General features: G+C 40.5%; 1 protein-coding gene across 9 annotated transcripts in view; it reads right to left on the reverse strand.

Moving 5' to 3' along the window:
- Septin11 (septin 11) overlaps positions 1 to 24,669 on the reverse strand; it is a 93,858-nt gene that overhangs the window by 43,310 nt on the left and 25,879 nt on the right. For all 9 annotated transcript variants that reach the window (XR_011369996.1, XM_070012730.1, XM_070012728.1 and 6 more), the window contains exon 2: positions 1,006 to 1,120. Coding sequence is in view for 8 of the 9 variants with exons in the window: in XM_070012730.1 (XP_069868831.1) it covers positions 1,006 to 1,120 (115 nt within the window). In the remaining variant the exon portion in view is untranslated. The remainder of the gene's footprint in view (positions 1 to 1,005; positions 1,121 to 24,669) is intronic.

Below are 24,669 nucleotides of genomic sequence, written 5' to 3' on the forward strand. Positions count from 1 at the left end.
AAGTCTGGCACTCTACCACTTAAGCTCTAACTCCACTTTTGGCTTTTGGTTGGTTAATGAGAGGTAAGAGTTTCTCAGATTTGTTTGCCTGGGCTGATTTCAAACCATGATCCTCAATCTCAGCCTCTTAAGGAAATAGTATTGGAGATGTGAGCCACTTTGCCCAGACCTAAACCATCTCTGTAATCCAGGGACATTTCTTCAAAGTAACAGGAGAGTTAACCTATAGGTCAGAGGCTCAGACTACAGTGGCACATTTAAAGGGCATAAATATGACACTGGTGAATCAAATCAGCCCTATCCCTTCAGACTTTGCTGTCTACCAGCTACAGTCAAGTTTAGATTCTGATGTAAGGAGGCCAATTTATTTCAGACATAAAAAAGAACTTTAGATTGTCTTGTGCCCTATAAGCATAAATGTCGATTTGGGGTTTGCTTCTAGGACTAAGGATTGAACCCAAGGCTTCGCACTTGCTAGACAACTCTTCTACCACTGAAGCCACACCACCAGCCTAGAAGAACAAAGGTTTTAAATATCACAAGTTTTTTCTAAGTAGTCAAAGTCCTTTTTGATTTTACTCACTGGAGACATATACCTTCAGAAAAGGTTTTAGTAGATTTCTATTGTTCTATATAATCAGAGACCCTACAAATGAATTCTTAAGAGGCTTTTCAGTGTTTGCTACAGGCATCTCAGTGATTCTTTCAACTTCCTATAGGCTAGGTAAGGTCCAAGTTCTTCTCCTTGCCAAAAGTGAATATTAAACTGGCCAGTTGATTGACCAGGCAACCTAAATAAAAGTACTAATTTGAATAATACCAAAACCTCACATATCATATATCCCATCTGATGCTTTACAAAACCGTCACATATGTAAAGCCAGCATTACTGTCTTGCTTCACTGAAGAGGAACAATGTCATTTCCATATTTCCCTGCATATGCACATCTGACACTTACCTTAGACACTGATCTAAGGCTAGACAACCAGAGATAGCTCACTTACCTACACATAGGATGTTGAAACAGAATCCTTGAGAAGTGGACTTGTTGACCAGCTGGTCAGGGAGACTATCAAATCCAACATGGCCAGAAAGAGACAAGTTTCGAAGCTCTTCATTCTGGAATTTTAGAGAAACATTTGAGAGGTGAGAAGTATGAATGCTCAGTGTCATACCACATTATGGATGAAACCTTTCCCTTCCTCTCCTTTTTACTTTTTTGTGGGGGCAGGGGTGGGTACCAGTATGGGTCTTGAACTCAGGGCATATGTGTTGTCCTTTAGCTTTATTGCTCAAGGCTGTGCCTTATCACTGGAGCCACAGTTCCATTTCCAGCTTTTACTCACTAACTGGAGATAAAGAGTCAAGGACTTTCCTGCCCAGGTTGGCATGCACCACTAGCACTTGGCTTCTTCCTCTCCTCTAGACATGGACTCTCTAAGTGCCCACAGATACCTCCTTAGATTCTTCACAATTCAGGGTACTCCCAACTCCAAAGCCACACCCTTCCTACAAAATCACCTCTCCCTCCCACAGTTCTATTTCATGTCTTAAGTATACTGATCTCAGGAAATATGAACTTGAGAAGTGACTACTTCATATTTGCATTCAGCAACACACACACACACACACACACACACACACACACACACACACACACACACACACACATACCAATTTGATAGTTTGCATTATTCAGAAAAAACTGGTTTTTTTTTTACACATAAACAAGCAAACACTCTTCCAGATACATAAAAGAGCTTTGAGAAGCTCACAGTGGAGCATATATACTCCTTACAATTAATGCAATGTTGCCACCACCATAATGCAACATATTTAAACTTTCTCAGCACACAAACTGGTTCCATCTCATCCATTTACTGTGAAGATAGTGAGGCTTCTTTGCCTTCATCTGCACAGCTCCTAGCATAGGCTCTGCAAGCACAGAACCCTCTCAGAACAGGCATGGAGGCGGGGCTTAGGTAGTTACTTTATATTTGGGGCCTTTGCCACTTTATCCAATGGCACTGACTGCTTGAGCTCAGAGCAACTGTGAGCATATCTTATTGGTGTTAGAATTCTTCCCTGAAGCCTTTTTCTCCTGGGAAAACAGAGCTCACTTGTGCTCCTCATATTACAATACCATGGATGGTTTGCTGTTCCAGAGAACACACTAAATGCCTTCTCCAGGAAGATTCCTGGTGCTGTGGCTACGTGGTCAACTAATTTCAATGAAATTAAAAACACTCAAGTTTTTAGTGTGGAAACAAGCTTCACAATTCCGTTTTTTTTTAATGAAAAAGAAAAATTTTGCACAAGATCACTTATGTTAACAATTTTACAAGTTGCATTTTTGTTATCCTATTTTTATACTGTGAAATTAAGAATAATTTAATAATCAATGAAAGAGACTCCATTTTCAAATTTTGATGGCTACAATAGCTATAAAAATCTGACTTTAAGCCAGGCATTAATGGCTGAGGCCTGCAATATTCAGAAGGCCTTGAGATCTAAGGATAGTGGTTCAAAGCCATCCCCGGCAGAAAGCTCCATAAGATTCTTATCCTCATTTAACCAGCAAAATGCCAGACATGGAGATGTAGCTCAAGTAGTAGAGTAGTAGAGCACTAGCCTTGAGCAAAAATGCTAAGCAAAAATGCAAGGCCCTGGAGTTCAAGTCCACAAAAAGGTGGGAGGGGGGAAGGAGGCTCATAATAAATGCTGTGGCTTTAATGAATTTATATACAATAGATTGCCTAAAGCCTATACCAACTCTAAAAATTCCGATTTATGTGAAATCAAACTAACCCAACTGTCCAAATACCATGGTGACAGCTGTAGGTTTGAGGTCAATGGGACAGACAACAGATGTCAAGTCTATGAATAGTTTGCTTGAAATCTGCCAACAGTGACTATGACTCCTTGAGCAGGACAGCATGGCGGGCAGCTGACTGAGCAGCTTCAGGAAGCTGCATAATGAGCAGCAGTCCTGGTGGGAAGACAAGTCTCTGAATACCTCCAATTTCTTCTGGTCCCGACCCTCACACCTGCCCCCTTCCTCTTCAGATACCTCAAAGGTTCAGACAACAGGTATTTTTAGGGTGTTTATACCACATCACTAAGCTTGGGGGAGGAGGATCTGAAGCGAGCCCTAGGTTATATTTAGAACTGTTTCCATCGCAGCTGCACAGTGGCTGCGGTGTCTCAGGCTAGCAGAAGCCATTGCACCAACCTTCACTTAGGCCGCATCACAGACCTGTATAGTCAAGAGAGCCAAGGGCAAGGAGAACAGGCATAGGAGGACCATATACTACTGACTACATCCCCTCCCTATCACATAATTCCTTTAGTTTCCCGTGTAACAGGCGAGGTTATTGCTGTGGATTCTGGATCGCTGGGTCTCTAGATACCAGATATCCACCCATGAGCCAATCCTAGGAAAGAATCAGTAAGTAATTATAGTTCTCATCCCAGAATCCACAGCTCAGCATCTCAAATTCTCACCGTTTTCCAAAACATGAGAAACCACCCACATACCCATGGAGTATTTTTATACCCATTGAAAACCACACACAAAATGAAGGGTTATAAAACATTTCGGTCTTGAAATTTTTGGAAATTTAAAGTTATGCCTTTGAAGTCCCTGTCTTATAAAATATTTTTTATAATGCAGTTTTTAGATTTCATAATTTGAACCTAATTTTCTATGCAGTATTAAAGGAGAGTCACTAGCAGGAGGCCCTAAGTTCAAGCCCCAGATGTATGCATGCATGCATATATACATAGGAGTCTCTGTTCATCAGTGCATGGAAGGCAAAAAAGAAATAGGCAGTTTCCTCTGGTGCATGAGCAAGCTGAAAGACCAGACGGTACTGGAGGAAATGAAGGCAGCTCTGAGCAACCTACCTGGTGACTCACACACATCAATTGAACTGAATTTCTACACCCAGCATTTTATGACACTTGCCTTAGCTGTCACTATCCAAAAGAATGCAGGGTCTCTTTTAGGTCTAAAGCCTCAATTCAAAGAACTGACTATTTTACATCACTAACTCATCACACACCTGGAAATGACTCCCCAGTTTTACCTCCAATACTGAATTCTTCGTTTGAGTTCCAGTGTTTTATTTCTATGCCAGACTCATTCTTCTCTAGAATTCCCTATTCTGTGGATGGAGTTTATGCTTACCTAAGTTTGAGATCATCCTCCTGCCACCACCAACTCCAGTCTTTAACCTCTTTCCTCTAACAGTCTCCCTTCCTTAATCATAACACCCTCAAATCCTCCCTCCCAGCTTACAACTCCCATCCAAATTCACTGGCCTGAAACCTCAGGTCTCTGAAACCATCCATGTCTCCATTTCTTTTGAAATTTCCTGCTTCTTCAGAAGGAACATCTGATACCTGACAACGCAGCTAAATTGAATCACTTCCTGTGACGGGGACAAGCCAGGTGACTTCCCATCACAGAATAATGACACACTATTTTTTCTTACTGGAAATGCCTTATATCCCAACCTTCCAGTTCCCATTGATATTTTTACCTCCCAACTTATCTTTACTAAGAAATCAATGAATGTTCTCCTTGCCAATAGAAAAAAAAATCCTGATTGATTAAAAGTGTCTCAAACTATTTGGTCTTCTATGGTAATAATAGCTAAGAGCTACTGGCCATTTCCAATAACCCAGAATGCTAAATTAATTAAACATAAATTAACTAAATTACCTCGCTTAACAATTGTATGCAGTAGTTACTATTACCCAACCTCAACTTGCAAAGTAGAGGCACAGAAGTTCAATAACTTGCTCAGCCTGAAGGGCAGAAATGTGAATACAGGTAGCCAGCATCCAGAGGCCAGTCTTCTTAGTCACTGCTATCAAAGATCTAAGAGGCTGATCAATTAGTCCAGGACAAGCAACAATGCTTTGGGCTGCTACAAAAGTCCAATGGTAGCTCATACCTGTAATCCTAGCTACTCAGGAGGCTGAGATCTGAGGATCGAGGTTCAAAGCCAGCCTGAGCAGGAAAGTCTGTGAGACTCTTATCTCCAATTAGCTACCAGAAAACCGGAAGTGGTGCTGTAGCTCAAGTGGTAGAGTGCTAGCCTTGACCTAAAGAGCTCAGTGGCAGCACCCAGGCCCAGAGTTCAAGCCCCACTACCAGAAAAAAAAAAGTCAAAAGTCCAATGTTAACAGAAGGAGAAACTATTCTCTAAACCTAATTCTTGGGCAATACTAAAAAGTGGAAATTAAGAATTAGAATTAGAAATCCAAGGATATATGCACTAGTCCTGGTAATGTTGACACCAGACTTTGATTTCTGCAGCAATGGCACATGAAGCCTGTAATAGCAGGTTTAGTTCTAACCACTTTTAAAACAAAAGTGCCAATACAAAGCCATAGTCAGTAAGCATAAGACCATAATTGATAATGCACTCTGTATGCTAATCTATCTGGTAAGGATTTGTTATTAGATGATTGCTATAGCCCACTTCCATCTCAAAAGAGTTATGACTAAACTCAGATACAAGATTTTTAATTTGACCATTTCATTTTTCTCTTTTTAGAACTTCTCATTATGGATATAATAATTATTTTTTAATTCAAAAATACTACTAAGGCCTGTGTGCATGAAGCCCTGGGTTCGATTTCTCAGTACCACATAAACAGAAAAAAGCCAGAAGTGGCTCTGTGGCTCAAGTGGTAGAGGGCTAGCCACAAGCAAAGAAGCTCAGGGACAGTGCCCAGGCCCTGAGTTCAAGCCCCAGAACTGGAAAAACTGGGTCCTGGTTGCTTATACTTGTAATCCTATGTACTCAGGAGGAAAAGATCTGAGGATCAAGTTTTGAAGCCAGCCCAGGAAGACAAATCCATGAGACTCTTTTCTCCAATTAACCCAGGAAAAAGCCAGAAGTGGATCTGAGACTCAAATGGTAGAGCACCAGCCTTGAGCAGATAAAACCAAGCCTGCCTTTAAGCCCCTGCCAAGGCCCTGCCTTTAAGCCCCAGTATTGGCACAAAAACAAACATACTACCAAAAACACTGAGGAATTTAAAATGTTGTTTTTGTTAAATACTATGCCCCTCCCTAGTACATTTTACAACATCACAGAGAGACAGGATATACTAAATGTAATACTACTATAGAAATAAAAGTAATAAATGCCATGACTTATCAGAAGACATAAGGAGAAGTAGCCCCTGGCTACAGAAAAGCAGGAGCACCTGTAGGTAGGCTGAGCTCTCAAATTTACCAGTGCACAAGACCGCATCTCTCAGAAGCCTTCTAGCTAAAAGTTATCTATGCTCAAATGGTCCTCGCACTATGAATGGACACCTGAAATTTATGGTCACAGAATGTCCAGAGGACTTGGTTACTGAGACGATTATAACCCAAATTATCTAAGTATGTATGGCAACAGCTACATTCTGAGTACTATTTGTAAAATACCTTCTACAACCCACAGTCTTCGTTTTGTTTTTTTATTTTTTATTTTTTTTTTTTGGTCAGTTGTGGGGCTTGAACTCTGGGCTTGGGCACTGTCCCTGAGCTCTTCAGCTCAAGGCGAGTGCTCTACCACTTGGGCCACTGTGACACTTCTGGTTTTCTGGTGGTTAATTGGAAATAAGAGTCTCACAGACTTTCCTGCCCAGACTAGCTTTGAACCTGGATCCTCAGATCTCAGCCTCCTGAGTAGCTAGGATTACAGATGTGAATCAATGGTGCCTGAGTCACCAGCGCCTGGCTTCAGTCTTACTTTTAACCAGAGAAGGAGGGCAAAAATCTTGGAGTTTAACAGGCCTATGGGTTTGAATCCCAGCTTGGTTCCCTACTTGCTTTTTTCTCCTTGTTCTGCCACCAGTTTAAAAAAAGAAAAAAAAAAGTAGCTCTTGACAGGGTTGCATTTACTAATGCCTTCCCCTAAACTAAGCAGAAGACAACCATGACTTCAAAATCTGAAATAAATTAGGAGTTTCAGTATTGCCTTTGGGCACTTTAGACTAAACAAGAAACTAAAAATCACAAAGGGAAGAACTGAGAAAAAAATAAATTTAAAAAAAAAAAAAAAAAAAAAGGAGGAGGGCATGAAGAAAATCCACCTTCAAACAGGAAACTCTTTTACCAAGCTGGAAGAAAAACTACAGAATCACATTCCTGTTTGCAAAATCAGCAGTTTAACAGCATCAACATCCTCTAGGCCTGGAAACCATGCTGGATTCTCCATCTTCACTTTTGCTTCTATTTTAATCCAGCCCAGACTCTTGAAATCAATAAGCTTCAAGTGCCAAGATGGATTCTATTCCTTATACTCAAAGTGATCTCCCATTGCTTTTCTTTTAAAACTAAAGGGTTTCGATATTAGATGTGGTAGGTAGCTGACAGCCTTTGCCTATCTAAAGTAAGAGAACACAAGGTGATGTTTTAATTGCCTAATTAAAACAAATTAAGAGCTCCAGGCACAGCTCAAGTGGTACAACACAAACCAGGCAAGAATTAGGACTTGAGTTCAAGCCCCAGAACTGCAAAAATTAAAAAAATGCTTAAGATTCTAAAACAAGACTTAATTTTTGCCTTTGAAGTCAGAAATTACAATTTAACTCAAATTTAAAATATATACTTTGAGCTAATTTAGGCATTCCATTATAGATATTTTTGTTTACAAGGACATGGTGATTGCATTTTCTTACAGCTCCAGTTTATAGATAATATGTTATATTGATCCAAGACAATACAGGCCTTATGTCTCTTCATCTATAAAGTAAGGTAACATAACCAAATGATCCTCTAAGCAAAGTATCTGGTTCTAATGCCAATTCTAACGTTTCTTGAGACTGGAAATGAGAGATGCATAAATACAAATCTGTTCTTTTGCTTAAAGAAAGTCAATACATGGTGAAAAACTTCACCTGAACATTTCCTTTCTGCTTGTTCAATTACAATAATTATGAATTAGGTATTCTGGTAGCTGTTGTTTTAGATTAGGGAGCTAAGGTGGGTGGCCCAGTGGGTAGAATGCCTGCATAGCATGCAGGAAGTCCTAAGTTTGATCCCCAGCACTGGGGTATGGGGGGGGGGTAGTTAAGTACCCATAATCTCCTGATTTTTTTTTTCTTTCAGGTAAATCCTCATACTTTCACAAGACTTTTTAAAAGGTAGATTTATGTTCCCAGAACAAAACCTAAGAAATAGCTCATCTGTATAAGTTCGTCACATTCTCAAAAAGAAAAGTAAATCTTTATTCAGGCTTTCATTCCTTCAGCAACTATTTATTGAGTACCAATATGTACTAGGTACTCTGGCAAATGCTAAGAATGGGCTGGTAAAAAGACAAGGCATTCCTGACGCATGGAGATGACTTAGTCCAGTGTTAGAAGGTGTTAGCAAAGTCACAAATGCATAAATTATTTATTTGATGGTGGGGAAACAGCATCCCTAAACACATAGAGTATTAACATAGGGTGCACTTCTTCACACTCATCAAACCATCACAAACCGCACAAAGCACAGGGCACTATGCAACCTAGGAACTCCTGTAATAACTCAGTGTTCATGGGAGTTCACCAGCCTACGGGATATATACATTTACTGGTCCAGGCATTGTTAGATACTGGTATAGTAGACAGCACTTAAGTACAGTCAATGTAAGGATTTATGTACTCAGATGAAACAAGCTATCTAGCAGCACTGCCTGATGGAAGGAGGCAGAATGATTAAGAGTCAAGTAAAAAGGGACAGATGTCTAACTTTAAAAGGGGCTGAGATGAAAGGATGAGGAAGCAGATAAAAAGAAGGGAGGTGTAGACCACACTCTTCTCTGTTTGCTCCCATAAAGATACTCACATGGAGAGTTGCTTAGCCCTTCTTTGTCTTGGTCAGTGATTACTTTGAGATCCTCTTTCCATGTTACATATGCCACTGAGACAGAGCAGCAAACAGAAGAGTGTGCTGACTCTCACATGGCACCCTTAACTAACCACAAGTGAATTTCTGGTATTTGGAAACAAATACCAAGAAGTAAGTTTTACCCAAATGCCCTCATGGATCCTATCTGCAAATACTGTGAACCTACTGCACTCTAAGGAGTATTGAATGGCTTTCACATTTTCGTTTAAAGAAAAGAAGCTTGGAGGAAAAATGGGAAAGGCCCTTAGCTCCCATGCAAAAGGGAAAACATTGGAATGCAAAGCATGGACCCAAACCACAATCACAAGAACTTAATCGAAAGGCTTTGAAGGCTAGCTAATACAGCTGGGTTAACTTTCATAATATAAAATGTCTAAAGCATCTCATTACCAGTGAGGGTCACATTCCTAACAGATGATTTAGACAACATTTGCTACTCTGCTTGTCATCTATACCATGAAATCTCAAGGCTGGAGCCAAGAAAACCCTCAGGGGAATTGTCTCACTCTAGCAGCAAAACAGAGGGGAAAGAACAGTTAGCAAACTGTATGTTGGTGTGAAGAAAGAGTAATTTCTCAATGCAGTCCAGCCAGAAGCTTGGACAGAGAGAAGGTGTGGCCAAGGATCAGTCTTCAGGTCACAAAACCAGGTAGATCACTTGATTATTACTGGGTAACTGTCCTAATTTCAAGCGCTATTTCAAAGTAACTTTCTCCAACAGCTTCCTATGAAAAAGCAGAGAAATGTAGAGCTTTTCTTTGGGTATGATTGGGTTGTAGAGGAATTTTCCTTATGCTTCTGAACATTTGAATTATTACAGAAGGAAAAAAAAATCCCTTCTACTGGTTGTTGTGTTTTTTTGTTTTTTTTTGTTTTTTGATCAGTTGTGGGGCTTAAACTCTGGGCTTGGGCATTGCTACTGAGCTCTTCAGCTCAAGGCTAGCTCTCTACTACTTGAACCACAGTGTCACTTCCGGTTTTCTAGTGGTTTATTGGAAATAAGAGTCTCACAGACTTTCCTGCCTGTGCTGGTTTTGAACAGTGATCCTCAGATCTCAGCCTCCTGAGCATCTGGCCCCCTTCTACTTTTATACGAGAAAATAAAAGTTTTCATATTCAGGGAATTTTAATAGCAATAATAAATGCTAATAAAAGATCTATTTTGAAGTAAATCTACAATTTTTATTACAGCTAATATGTGACAGGATAAATAGGAATATTTAATTTTTCTAAAACCAAGACACATTGAAAATGACACGAGCCAGAGCCCAAAGGCTGTAGACAAAGTAGAGAATACTTGACAAGTAAAGCCTTCACAAGGGCACTTCTGCTATCTTCTAGCTGTGTGATCTAGGAGAAGTCATTTAACTCAGTTTTGTGAACTTTAACTATCTTACAGGCATGTTGCAAGAATTAATGAACATAATTCTCTATCCTCAGCTCATTTTTACACCATTTCCTTGGATGATCTCATCCTTGTCCAGTTCCCTAATCATGACCCACACCCACAGAGCAGTCCTGGCTCCTGGGCTTCCTTTATCATCTAGAGCTCATCATCCATCCCTCTTCATCCAAGGTCAGGCATCTCCAAGCAATGTCTGTCTGTGGAACTCAGGTATCTGGCTGGTCTGACTATGCCTTCAGTTTCATTTTCATTGCATTACAGGTGACATTTCTCATAGTCCAATGATGAAAAATACTATTGAAAAATAAAATAGTACCAGATAGTATTGAAAAGTATAACACTATTACTGAAACTGAACTGAGCCCCGGTTCCTTTTTACGACCCTGGATTCAGAACAGAGGGAAGGGTCATTAATAAAATACCCACTAAGTGTGATCATCCAAAACTTGAATGAAGTAGGAACATATTTTTCCTATGGACAGAATGTTTTTCAAAAAGTCCATTTACACTCAAGAGGCTCGATCTAACTGGATGCCAAGAATTAACAGCAACAAAAAAGACATTTTCTTGTTTCCAAGAAAAGACCAGTCTTTCTATTGGAAGCTGAGTGACTAATGCCTCTAAGAGCCTCACAGACCTACAGAGTGCTGACCAGCAGAAACTCTTATGCTTGGGAATGACAAAGTCCACGTGTGCATTCCAGGGCTGCTCACAAATTTCACAGTACTCAGAGGAAGACAGAGTAGGAGGGAAGCAATCCAACGAACTGGCCAGAAGTATTTATAAAGGCAACTGTTTCCACATACCCCATCACAGAGATGATGAGAAGCCCCATGCCCACAGCCACCCAGGAAAGTTGATGAATAAAACATGGTGGTCAATCAATTATGTCAACCCCCAACCCCTGGCTTTTCAATAGGATCTCAAATAACTCCATTTAAGATATATTCAGTCTCCTGTGAAGCAGAAAATCACATTGTTTTCATTTGAGCCCTGGGTCTCACTATGAAGCTCCAAACTGGCCTGGAATTCACCATCTTCCTGACTTAGCTTCCTGAGTACTGGGATTATAGGTGTATATCATCATGCCTGGCCATTGGATCGTTTTTATCCTTCCTGCCCTGCTTTTACCAAGGCTGTTTTTCAGACAAGCTTTTAAAGAAAATCAGCTGAAAAAGTTTTCCTCACCTTTCTATATCCTGTTCTATCTCTCAGACATGCATTCAGTCCTCAGTGCCTCCCACTTGAGACTTAATGTGACTTAATTCACATATTTCCATTTATCAACTATATTAATCAGTAAAGAATAAAAGATGGACGAAGCACTTCCTTCCTTGTGCTACCATTTCAATCACCGGATATAAATTAGCCACTTCCTTTCTGAAAGGTACTGTGTATTTATTTCTGTCCCTTTCTAAAATGACTAGGGTTTTTGTTTGGGGGGGTGGTTTTGGGGGGGGTTATATTTGCTTATATATATATATATTTGGTTTTTCTTTTCAAATCAAACAAACAAACAACTCAAGTCAGTTCTAAAGCAGTCATAAACAAAACACCAGGACTCTGTCCCTCAGTCACAACCTGGCCACTTTACCTGCACATTCAATGCATATTTAGCTCCTAAGCCAGCTACCTTGAGTTCACACAAGACTTCCAGCTACTAAAAATTGAGGGGCTACATCCAAATTAACCAAAGCCAGAGGAAATGTGCTCTTAGGAAACAGGCATACAAATTACATTTAACTTTGTTCTAAATATAGTACTGAATAATTATAGCCCAAACTCTTTTAAGCTTTACTCTGTCTTAATCTCAGTTCTAGATACAATACCATTAGGACAGACAAAAGACAGTCACGTCCCCGGGCGCTGGTGGCTCACGCCTGTAATCCTAGCTACTCAGGAGGCTGAGATCTGAGGATCGAGGTTCAAAGCCAGCCGGGGCAGGAGAGACCGTGAGACTCCTATCTCCAATAAACCACCAGAAAACCGGAAGTGGCGCTGTAGCTCAAGTGGTAGAGTGCTTGCCTTGAGCTGAAGAGCTGAGGGACAGCGCCCAGGCCCAGAGTTCAAGCCCCATGGCCGACAAAAAAAGACAGTCATGTCAATTACTATGTAAAATATTATCACAAACTTGGTGGCTTGAGACATACATGTTACTAGTTCTCAGTTCCACAGGTCAGGAGGCTAAGTATAGCAAGACTGGACTCTCTTGGCAGATCTTAGTCAATGCAGCTGCAAAACTAAGAACCTCCTCTCCTCACTGGCTATCAAAAGATACTGTGCTGAGCTCCAAAAGGACACCAACAGCTCCTAGTTACATGGCTACCTCTATCTCTAAAGCCAGCAACAGAAACTTTCCCTGTAACCCTCATCTATGATCTCTGGGATCATCTGATCTGGTGATGAACACCTAGAATAATCTCCTAACAGTGAAGCATCCTAATTGCAGGAGTGGTTAGCTTATGATGGTCCCAAATTCTGGGACATACAGAATACATACTCCAGGTAGGTGGGATCTTGAGGTCATCTTAGAATTCTGTCAATCAGAGTATATAAGGTAATTTCTTCTGTGTAAATTTAATATAGGTCAAACCAGAGCTCAAGGAAGTTTGCAGGGGAGGAGAAAGAGAAAATAGTAAAGGCACAGCAAATTGGATCTCTCTAGACTTATCAAAGCATTTCCTCGTCTAAGCAGATGATGTTCATCTAAACATCATCTGAACTTGACAAGGGCACTGACTAGCTGAAGGCCTGACTTTACAGCCTCAAGAGGTTGAGGCTCCTGAAGCACATACACCTGGTGACTCTAATCTCCAGAAAACCAGCAAAAAAACAAAACACACAAAAACAAAAACAAAAAAACAGAAATGGAGGTATCAGTGTAAAGTGTACATTCAAATCCCAATACTGGCACATATGCACACATACACACATGCATACACACATATCACGTATCAGTATGTGATAAGAATTCTAGGAAATGCATAGATCCTAAAGGAATTTTAGTCTTATTAGGAAGATAAATCATAGAGATAAAAGAAAGATGCCGTTATATATTGCAGACTGTGATATACAATTTGCTCCAGGAAAGTTAGAATGAACTTGTGACTTTAAATGAGCATCATTATTCCACAATACTGTGAATTTCCGGAAATTATGTAATCACTTAATCACAATCAAAAAAAAAAAAAAGAACCTTGGGGAAGGGAGGGAGGGAGGGGATGGTAGGGGGAAAACAATGGAGGGGGTAACAATGTTCAAGAGGAAGTGTACTCATTACCTCACTCATGTAACTGTAACCCTCTGTATAGTATCTTTACAATAAAAAAATTAAAAAAAAAAAAAAGAAAGATGCCTTCAAAATCTTTCATGATGAAATATAATTCAAGGGTGACAGGGTTATATGCAAAAGGCTCACAGGGGCCAGCAGCAAAAAGTAAGGCTTCCTCAAAGGAGGTCAGATGTGATCTGCACCATGAGGAGGTGAAATACATACTGGATAGTTGCAGAAGGACTGAAGACTGAAGGCAAGAACAAAGTTGAGTCTACAGAAGAAGATACCAGGAAAAGAAAGAAGTCTGAAGGACATGGAAACCAATGAACTGAAAAATAAAAAACAAAGAATAATCAAGAGGATATGACTTCGAATTTGTATTTCAGTTAACTGGAAATATTTCTTCAGGTAAAGCACTATAAAGACATACACCAACAATAAACATTTACAGGCCCAGGATCTGTTGCTACATATTCAAGTGCTGAGTATATGAGCAGTCTAGGAACAATTTGAGCAGACACATCTGTTTCCCGTCACCAATGTACTTATGAACATTCTTCCCACTGCCTGGAAGAACAAAGGAACTTGAGTATAGAATTGCTCTCTATCTCAGGTTCTTACCCAGATTACTAGGCTGGGAAACCATCCAAATAGTAAGCAATTTGATGCAAACTTTCTTCAGAGCACACACACAAAAAAATGCCCATCTTGCAGAGACACTAATAGGTCAAACGCCACAAGTTACAGCTACAATTCCTGCCATTTTCTAACTAATCAAGCTAATACTTTATTATTTCTTCCTTGCTCTGTTCTCCGAAGGATTAAAAAAAACAACAACTAGGACCAATTAACTCTACAGAACAAGGACGACTTTCTGCTTAAGAGGTTGACTGCACATGGTAGAAGCATACATCTGGCCCTAAGAGAAAGCTGGGTACTGATTTAGCTTTTCTCATACATATTGGTGACTAGTTAGGAAAGCAGATCTTTGAGGTTATATTACAATTCTCCTCTTCTCTCAAGTGTCCTATTGATGGGTGATTTTAGATGTTGGCTTTCTTGTCTTGATCAGCTAATACAAAACAAACCTTCTTTTCACAGTCTGGTAGCTCATAAGAATTTTCCCACAGTCCCCTCCAACCCCTCCATTGTCCACTGAAAATGTCTCTTAAAAAAGCCTTTTCATTGTCATTATTGTCTGGGTAATATGCCTGAATAATCAAGTAGGGGCCTAAGCAGTATACTGGGAAAACTTTTATTTTAAAAAAGTCCCATCGTGTTGAGATCTGAGGACTGCAGTTCGACGGAAGCCTGGGCAGGAAAATCCATTGAGATTCAACTCGGATTAACTACCAAAAAGTCAGAAGTTGTGGCTCAAGTGACGGAGCACTAGCCTTAAACATATAAAGCTCAGGGACAGCACCTAGGCCCTGAGTTCAAGCCCCAGGACTAGCCAAAAAAATTCTATCGCTCTCAAAAACAGATGCTTAAATATGTAAGACAGCAGAGGTTTTGTTTCCAGCCACATTGTTCCCACAAAATACTAGGAGTTGGTTCAGTAGACCAGACTCTCACTGATTTCTGGTACAGTTCCACATCTAGAATAATTCATTAGGGGCAAGGAGATATGTAAATGTGAGTGTCTCTGATGGCTTGATTACAGGAAGGTATTAAGCTGAAATAAAACCTTGAAAGATTATAGCTTGGCAGGAGATACTTGCTGAAATTCATACATTCTATAGAGAGGAGAAACTGGCAAAGTATGAATGAGACCCAGGGTTAAAGAAAGACCAGAATCAGCCAACATCTGAGGCAATGATCCAAGTGCTACCATTAAATTCTTCCAAAGGCAAATGGTTCATTAGAATAATTACTATTCAAGGAGCAAAAAAAAATGAAAGGCCGGCAAGGAGAAGTGATAATTAACAACCTTGGTAAAAACAAGAAGTACTCTGGCTATCTGAATTTGAGAAAAATCCAAGCCTCAAATCCCCACACACATAGAAAAGATCAGACCATATTATCTTATTGTAATCATGACTACATACTTAAACCCCCTTTTGCCACAAATCCCCCAAATATATACAATTGGTTAGTTACTACCAGGAGTGGGCTCAGTTCAGTGTGGCAGCTGCAACCACGAATGTAAGGCTATCCCCCAGGCTGTCTTATCAGTCTAGCTTCCCACCCACTCTTTAGCTAGATTTTAGTAACTCAAGAGATACGTGACGGCTCCAGCCAGATGCATGAACACCTGGTGGAAAAAGAAATTGTAAATCCAGACATATTGACAAAAACAAAATTGGTAATCCTTCCATTCCCGTGGGAAAACAGCCCTAATAAACGTGTCTCACACTTCACCTAATATTCTGCCACCAGGACAGAAAAGTAGATAAAAGTAGAATGATGTTAAAGTTACCTAAAGGATGGATGCTACAAAAGATGGATGAAGGGGAAAAAAGAATGAATACTACCACTTTTTTACCCAGAGAAACAAAAAGAGAGGGTCTAACATTTCCTTTAATCAATCAAGCAAAGACATTGGTGTGCTATGCATAGAATGAAGCAGGGGTTATCATACCATTCCAAGGCTGCCAATTTTCTCAACATATTCCTCCTTTTACCAACACAACCAGTAGAAGAAAAAGCATTTAATGGGTACTTATTTGCCAAGCACCATTGCTGGCCCTTTAAAAGAAAAACCTTCCCACTTACCCCTCATAAACTAGTGAAGTAGATATTCTTGGCTCCATTTTACAGATGAAGAAACCAAAGCTCAATTAAACAACAGAACCAGAGTTCAAAACCAGTTTTGCCAGATTCCAATTCCACTGCCACCCACACTTTAAACTGGACAACTGAAGCCTTGCAAAACACCCACCTCTGCATAATCCGACATGTCAAATCCTACAGACCCATCTTTGAAATTGCAGGCAAATGCCACCTTCTTCATGAGCTTCCTCTGACTCCCTTGAATTAAACCCCTGTGTTCTCTGGTTTACAAATGTCCATTACATTTGGGTCATTCATGTCTCATGCTTCACGGTACACTGTTGTTATTTTTCACTTGTCAGGGCCCCAGACGAATGCTTCTCAAGGCTAAGAACTCTGTCTCTCATTTAACTTTGAACGTCACTCTCTACAATGTCAGCATATGTGGGGTTATGTGTTTGGGATGAATATATACAGTGCCCCAGCTGTTACAGTCAGTGACTTGCCTTTGGCAATCACAAGCCACTAAGTGGGAGAGTAAAGACACAGAAGCATTCAGTCTGGGCCGACATGCCTAGTGGGTATGTTTGATAAAAGTGGTAAAGTTCAAGAAGGCCCTGCTAAAATGGCGAGCAGAGATGTCAATGCTGCAACTGTAACCTTTCAACACTCAGCCCCAATCAGCTGTGGGAGAACAGGAAAGCCAAGTACAGTGGTTCACAGCTGTAGTCTCAGCTATCTGAGCAATAGAGACTGGGAAAAAGCATAGTCTGAAGCCATCCCAAGCCAGATCCCATCTCAAAAAACAATCTACTTATGGGAGTAAACCTTTGTGATCAGCTATGTGGGAAGTATAGGTAGAAGCCAAAGTCAGCCTGGGCAAAAGCTTTAGACCCTATCAGAAATAAACAAATAAACAAGCCAAAGCGGAAAGGGTAAAGTGGCTCAAGTGGTAAGCGCTTGCACAAGGTCCTGAACTTAAACCCTAGTACTATCTGCTCCTGCTCAAAAACAAGAGGCTAAACATTGTAGAGCACATGCTCTGTAAGGTGTCTGTTCTCAGGAGATAATTATTCTGCTACAATTAAAATTAACATTACAAACCTCTCAGCTCACATATATGTGCTAAGTACCATCCCAGGTACTTTATATGGGTCTCACTTATTTCTTCAACTACCTACAAGGTAGGTACATCTACGTATCCATTACTATGCCCATTGTACAGCACCTAAGTGGTAGGAAGAGGATTCAGAGACAAGCAGGCAACTCTGAGGCCCTGGCCCCTTACAAGTAAGGCCTGGGAACCTAGAAAAGCTACTTGTAGCAGAGTGATACATGAGTGCTAGTCACCATGGGATGCTGCAGCCCTTCTGAGATGAGCAGCAGAAGGTACCACGTCATAGCATGGAAGCCCTATTCCACCATGTGGAAACACATTTATATGAAATGCAATGGGAGCAGGAAGGAAGAAAAGAGACAATCCACCACAACTGCTGGAATCCATGTCATGTATTTCTCACAGAAAACAAGCAGGAAATCTGACCTAAAGATCATAGATCAAAGGTAAACAGTCTACAGTAATCACTCACTAGTACTCTCTTACTCATCTAAGGGCCAGGAAGAACAAGGTTCCTTCTTACTTTTCTCTAATAAAGCTGTAGGAACTAGGGACAGAAAAGCATACACAGATGAAGCAAAGAAAATAAAAGACAGACAGCATGCAGTTAGCCATCCAGACTGATTAAAACCACATGCCTAACAGAAATTCACATAACTTCCTCTTCAGCTTCTTGGGACCACTGACAAGCAAACATGCATGAGGTTGTACCACAACCAACCTTTGGTAGTAAGGCTGGAGAAGAAATATTCTCTGTACCCCTACCATGATGCACAAGAAACTTAATTATCCTAAAAGATGCACCTTGTGGAATGAGAAGATACTCCCATGGGGAATCATTCCCTCATCCAGTCTAGAGGGGAAGCCAAAAACAATTGATTATTTAGGTGTTTTGTTTTGTTTTTGTGGGATTCTGTGGGGTTTTATTGTGCGGGGCGGGAGGGGTGGGGGGAGGAGGACAATCCCGGAGCTTGAACTCAGATCCTGGGCACTGTCCCTAAGCTTTTTTGCTCAGGGCTATCACTCTACCACTTGAGCCACACTTCCACTTCCAGCTTTTAGGTATTTAATTGGAGATAAGAGTCTCATAGACTTTCCTGCCTAGGCTGCCTTCAAACTGCCATTCTTTGATCTCAGCCTCCTAAGTAGAGAATTACTGTCATGAGCCTGGCCTTTTCTAGTATTTTTAAATTATACTAAAAAAAAAAAAAAAAACAACTGAGTTTACTGAGGAGTTTGTTAAAAGAAATAGCCTTTAAAAGTTAATCATATTTTTACCCTCATGATACAAACATTTATGATCCCACAGCCTGCTCTGAGCTGAGCATTAACACAATTACACTTAATGTTGTTTCACTTAATAAATAATATTTACTAAAACTTCCATTTCTGATGGCATTTTAATTATATTCACATTCCTTAACATGCACTTCTCTGAAACTTTGAGATCTAGAACAAATATTTAAATCACAACCACTGCAGCACCAACAAAATGCCCAGGCACTGATTTGTAGAAGTCCATAATTACAACTAGTTGCTCATGAATATGAAAAAAAAAAATTCAGGAACCCTGTTAGGAAATAATATTTCTCTAAGTTTAACAAAATGTAACATTCAAAAAAATCAAAATTTGCATAAATTTCAAATCACATAAGATTTAATACCACATTCCCTCTCTGATAAAGATCAAGTCAGCTAGCTGGGCACTGGTGGCTCACGCCTGTAATCCTAGCTACTCAGGAGGCTGAGATCTGAGGATCACGGTTCAAAGCCAGCCCGGGCAGGAGAGACCGTGAGACTCCTATCTCCAATAAACCACCAGAAAACCGGAAGTGGCGCTGTAGCTCAAGTGGTAGAGCGCTTGCCTTGAGCTGAAGAGCTGAGGGACAACGCCCAGGCCCAGAGTTCAAGCCCCACGACCGACAAAAAAAAAAAAAAAAAAAAAAAGATCAAGTCAGCTTTCTTCAGCCTTTTCCTGTAATCTAAATTTCTCTCCTACCATATACACTTTGTTTAAAGCACTGTACTCTTCTCTCTTCTCTCTCTGTCTCTGTCTCTCTCTCTCATTCAATATTGCATTGCGTAGCTGGAAGACTTACCTTAAAACAAATAAGCACACATACAAATACATAAATGGATGGAAGAAGAGTTGCTAAGGGTAAATAATCTCTAGGTCTTTGCTAGGGACATGGCTCAAGTGGTAAATCATGTGCCTAGCAAGCAAAGGCCCTGAATTCAAACCTCTATACCACCAAAAATCATTATCACTACCACCACCATTATCATTTTGATCACTACCATGTTACATAGCTCTTAAACTATGGTATCCTATCACTGGCTATGAGATAATGATGAAAGATTGCCAGTGGCTGTCAGTGATCAAACCAAAAAGACACAATACTGAAGCTAAATGAGAAAACAAGACAGCAGGGTGGATCCAAGTAAAAGTCAAACAGTGGCTTGCCCTTTCCAAGCAGTACAATTTTAATATAGCCCTGACATAAAAATAAGGAAGAAAAAAAAAAAAAAACTAGCCTACAACCTTGCAGCAAACAAAACAATCAGCCAAGATCAATGTGACATGGAAAGCATAGAGCAGTGAGAATCCACTGACACCTGACATTACCTACCATCCAAGAGATCTCATGATTCTAGCACCAGATATGAACTTGAGTCTCAAACCTCAGATCTTATTAAAACACAATACTAGAAGTGAAAAATCACTGTGACTATGTAACACATTAAAATGGGAATTTTGGGGTTTTTTGGGTCCAGTCATGGGGCCTGAACTCTGGGCCTGGGCGCTGTCCCTCAGCTCTTCAGCTCAAGGCTAGCACTCTACCACTTGAGCCACAGCACCACTTCCGGCTTTTCTCTTTTTGCTTATGTGGTGCTGAGGAATCGAACCCAGGGCCTCAGGCATGCAAGGCAAGCACTCTACCACTGAGCCACCTTCCCAGCCCCTAAAATGGGAATTTTTAAAAAGCAAATAACACATTCATTGTTTCTCCAAGTACTAAAACACAAAGTTTTCTTCAAATATGATGAATATGTTCTCACATATTTATAACCGTTTGTGTGTTGTGTGTGTGTGTGTGTGTGTGTGTGTGTGTGTGTGTGTGTGTGTGTGTGTGTGTATGTCCATACTGGGTCTAGGCACTGTCCCTTAGCTTTTATGTTCAAGGCACTAGAGTTCTACCACTTGAGTCACACTTCCACTTCTGAGTTGGGAGCCCAGACTTGCTTCCAACTATGATCCTCACATCTCATCTTTCTGTGTAGCCCAAATTATGATGTGAACCACCAGTATCCAGCTTTATTTAAAACCTTTTATAATATCTCTTTACCACATAAAGAACAAAGAACAAGCGTCTACATACAGAATACCCAGCCCCCAAATCACAACACAACTGAAAGCTTTGAACTTCAAGTATCCTATATCATTGGCATCCTTCTTCATGGCCCTGACCAGAGAAAAACACTACCTGAATTTACTTAAATTGTGTTCTGTTTTGTTACCTTAGCACACTGGAAGTCACTAGAAGTCTTTAACTTCAAAATCACACAACAGCCCACTTCCTTCTCTAAGTCACCCAGGAAGAAATGCCAGAACCCACCTAGAAGGGACTGAATGGAAACAGAGAAGCTAAAAGAGTTAATTTTTAGAAGCTCTCCACATGTGGGCAGAGGATCCCTGGGGAAACTTTGAGGGGTGTCCAAGTTCCATCTTTTCCAACCACATTGTCACGTGAGGCTTCATCTTCTTCATGGACTTTAGCCAAGACAATACATGTTCTGTATCCCCGCCAATGGAAAGCAGGCCCTGAGACCCAGCTGTCTTCCATTAAGTCAGACAGTAAAGAGATTTGCAAAAATGCAACATCATATGAAACAGCTCCTTTCATTCAGTTTCCCCTTTAAAAAAGTTATTTTTCATAAAACAATGTTACTTATGTAGTGTTTAGAACCTGTTGCTTTAATTCATAAGCTAATCATTTTAAACTTCAATTGTAATGAAGTGCCTAGGGAAAGAAGTACTTTGTTTCAGCATAAAGTACAGCAACTAAGAGAAATGTTACAAACTGACGCTATCATAGTAAACTCCTGGGTGGCTCCATTCTCAGTGTTTTGTGTTGTTGGTAAGTCATTATGTTACTCAGTCCCTGAGCTGGAGGTGCAAACACACACTCACACACAGCACCAACAGTCACTGAGCTGTCTTTACATGAGTCTTTTGCCAAGTCCCACTTTTGTTTTAAACAAAGAGTGCCTCACCATTAATACTCAACTACACTCAGCTGAGCCCATATGCAGCTATCACATTCTTTTCACCATAAATAAGATAATAATAACCAGAGTCCTAATACATGGCCAGTGCCACTGACTATTCTCCACTGGGCACTGGGAAACTAGTGGAGAACCTGCTGTATCCTATGATATAGAAGCTTTCGCTCTGGTGTCCTTGTATCTGTAGTATAAACAAAAGTTAAGGGATCTGGCTACAGGTTGGATCTGTGGATCTTAAGCAGGTCATCTATTCTCCTGAGTCTTACCTTCCTTCTCTGTAAAACAAAAAAGAACTGGGTGAACTGCCACGCTATGAAACCCCTAGCAACAAAACCTGCAGGGCATTCACTGTGCCTCCATAGCCCAAGGTGCAGTGACTGATGCTGAGCTGACCTTTACACAGTCACCAAGGGCCACAGCTGAACTGTAATGTTGAGGAGGAGCACAACAGGAAGAGGAAATAGGGAGAGTCAACACAGGACATCCAGGATGTGTGCATCAAGGTTTCAGTTGCTGGGAGCAGAACTTATGAACACCAGTACCAGAGGCAAGAGTCCCCATCCTTTAAGCAATCAGGAGGAGACAACAACTCCTGAGTGATCAAGATTGCTGTAATTATACAGACTAGACCCAGAAGGGGGTTTGCTGGCTAAAGTGGACCCCACTTCTCAAAAGACCACAAAGACGTTTTGATGGATAATAAGGAAGTAAAAGTGGTATCAATTCACCAAAGGATCAAAGATTAGAATAATAATATGTGTAGATTTAGTGGCTTATTGCTCTGAATCTATAAAACAGAAAGTCCTATGTATCTACCAGTCACTGGTCTATAATTTGATGTGCATTCATTTGAATTCTCACTACCTGTAAGATAGATATTATTACTCTTTTTTTTAACAGATGTGGAAACTAAGTCACAGAGATAAAGAAATTTGCCCAAGTTATCAGAATGAGGTCCAGACTTTAACCCATGTCAACATTAACAGTGATTCACTTCAGAGAATCTCTATATAAGCTGGTGGCTTACACCTGTAGCCCGAGGTATTCAGGGAGCTGAGATCCAGAGGATCATAGCCTCAAGGCCAACCCAGGCAGAAAATTCCATGAGATTCCACCTCCAGAATAGCTAGCACAGAGCCTGGACAGAGGTATGGTAGAATGTAAGCCAAGCAAGCAAGTAAGTAAAATAAAAGCTTGGGATCCTGAGTACATACTCCAGAAACTGGCACCAAAAAAAAAAAAAGGAGGGAAAAGAATGTATCAGATTGAACATGTATAGACTTTCTATACATGGCATTCCTAGAACACACTGTATAATTACTACACAGCATTTACACTGTAGTAGATGATATGATCTAGACATGATTTAAATATAAGTATTTAAGAATATGTATAGGGCCAGGTGTCGGTGGCTCATGCCTGTAATCTTAACTACTCAGTAGGATGAGATCTGAGGATCATAGTTCAAAGCCAGTCAATGAGACTCTTATCTCCAATAAACCACCAGAAAACTGAAAATGGGGCTGTGGTTCAAAGTGGTAGAGCACTAGTCTTGAGAGCAAAAGCTGAGACAGTACCCAGGCCCTGAGTTCAAGCCCCATGACCACTACCATCAACAACAAAACAATATGTATAAATTATGCATAAATACTATTTTATAAAGGGACTTGAGCATATTTTAGTGCCACATCTTTCCTAAGAGTTCCAAAGGATGACTACATTTTTTATTTTTAAAATGTGTAACAAATTTGGCAGCTCTAATATCAGAAAAAAAATGAATTCAAACCGTAGCACTTGACAGTTATGGACTCTGGACAAGTTGTTAAGCCTTGCTCATTTGTAAAATGGCAAAATGGCATCTAAGCCTAACCATGTCAGCTACATCATTCTCTCGAAATGTTTAGATGTGGTGCTTGCTACAAAGCATTCAGTATTATTTATTATTTTTTACTCATAGGAAAACTTTACTTTGACCTACAACCAGAAATAAAGCAATTGAGAGAATTATTAAAATGGGATCTCTTGGGCTGGGAAGGTGGCTCAGTGGTAGAGCGCTTGCCTTGCATGCTTGAGGACCTGGGTTTGATTCCTCAGCACCACATAAGCAAAAAGCCAGAAGTGGTGCTGTGGCTCAAGTGGTAGAACACTAGCCTTGAGCTGAAGAGCTGAGGGACAGCGCCCAGGCCCAGAGTTCAGGCCCACGACTGCCCCCCCCCCCAAAAAAAATGAGATCTCTTACCAAGCACCAGTGGCTCACACTGGTAATGAGTAACTGAGTAACCTCAGTTACTCAGGAAGCTGAGATGTGAGAATCATGATAAGACAGTCCAAGCAGGAAAGTGCGAGACACTGCTTCCAACTACCAAAAAAGGCAAAAGTAGAGCTGTGGCTCAAGTGATTGAGTGCTAGCCTTGAGCAAAAGAGTTCAGGGACAGTGCCCAGGCTTTGAGTTCGACCCTCAGGACTAGAGTACATGTGTGTGCACGCTCGTGCACACACACGTGCACACACACACACGCGCGTGCGCGCACACACACACACACACACACACACAGATAGATCTTTATCTCCAAAGAGCAAACTTCAAATGATCTTCAAGACCCTATAGCTAACTTACAGGGCTCCTCTGCTTTTCTTCAACAGCTAACTACAAGTATTCATTTTCTCTGTAAAAGCCCATTCACATCACAGACCATGAATGCCTGCCTCCTCCCAAAAGGCTGGATTCTTGAGTCTCTTCCTTTTCCTGGCCTGGATTCCAGGCCTTCCCTGTGTGTCACTTCTTTTGAGTTGTTTCTAATTTATTAGTTCAGGATATCTCACAGATACATGAACTCTGCCTTTCTAAACCACTAAGCAAACAATGAACAACTGGTTAAGTGGAACTAAATTAACTTCAGTGAAAAGTGAACTAGATTTCTAAAAGACACCAAAAGTACAAAACAGAGAGAAATAATGGCACATTTAA

Source organism: Dipodomys merriami, unplaced genomic scaffold (assembly GCF_024711535.1).
Source record: "Dipodomys merriami isolate MVZ:Mamm:240054 unplaced genomic scaffold, mDipMer1.0.p SCAF_9, whole genome shotgun sequence".
In the NCBI taxonomy this organism is placed as follows: domain Eukaryota; kingdom Metazoa; phylum Chordata; class Mammalia; order Rodentia; family Heteromyidae; genus Dipodomys; species Dipodomys merriami.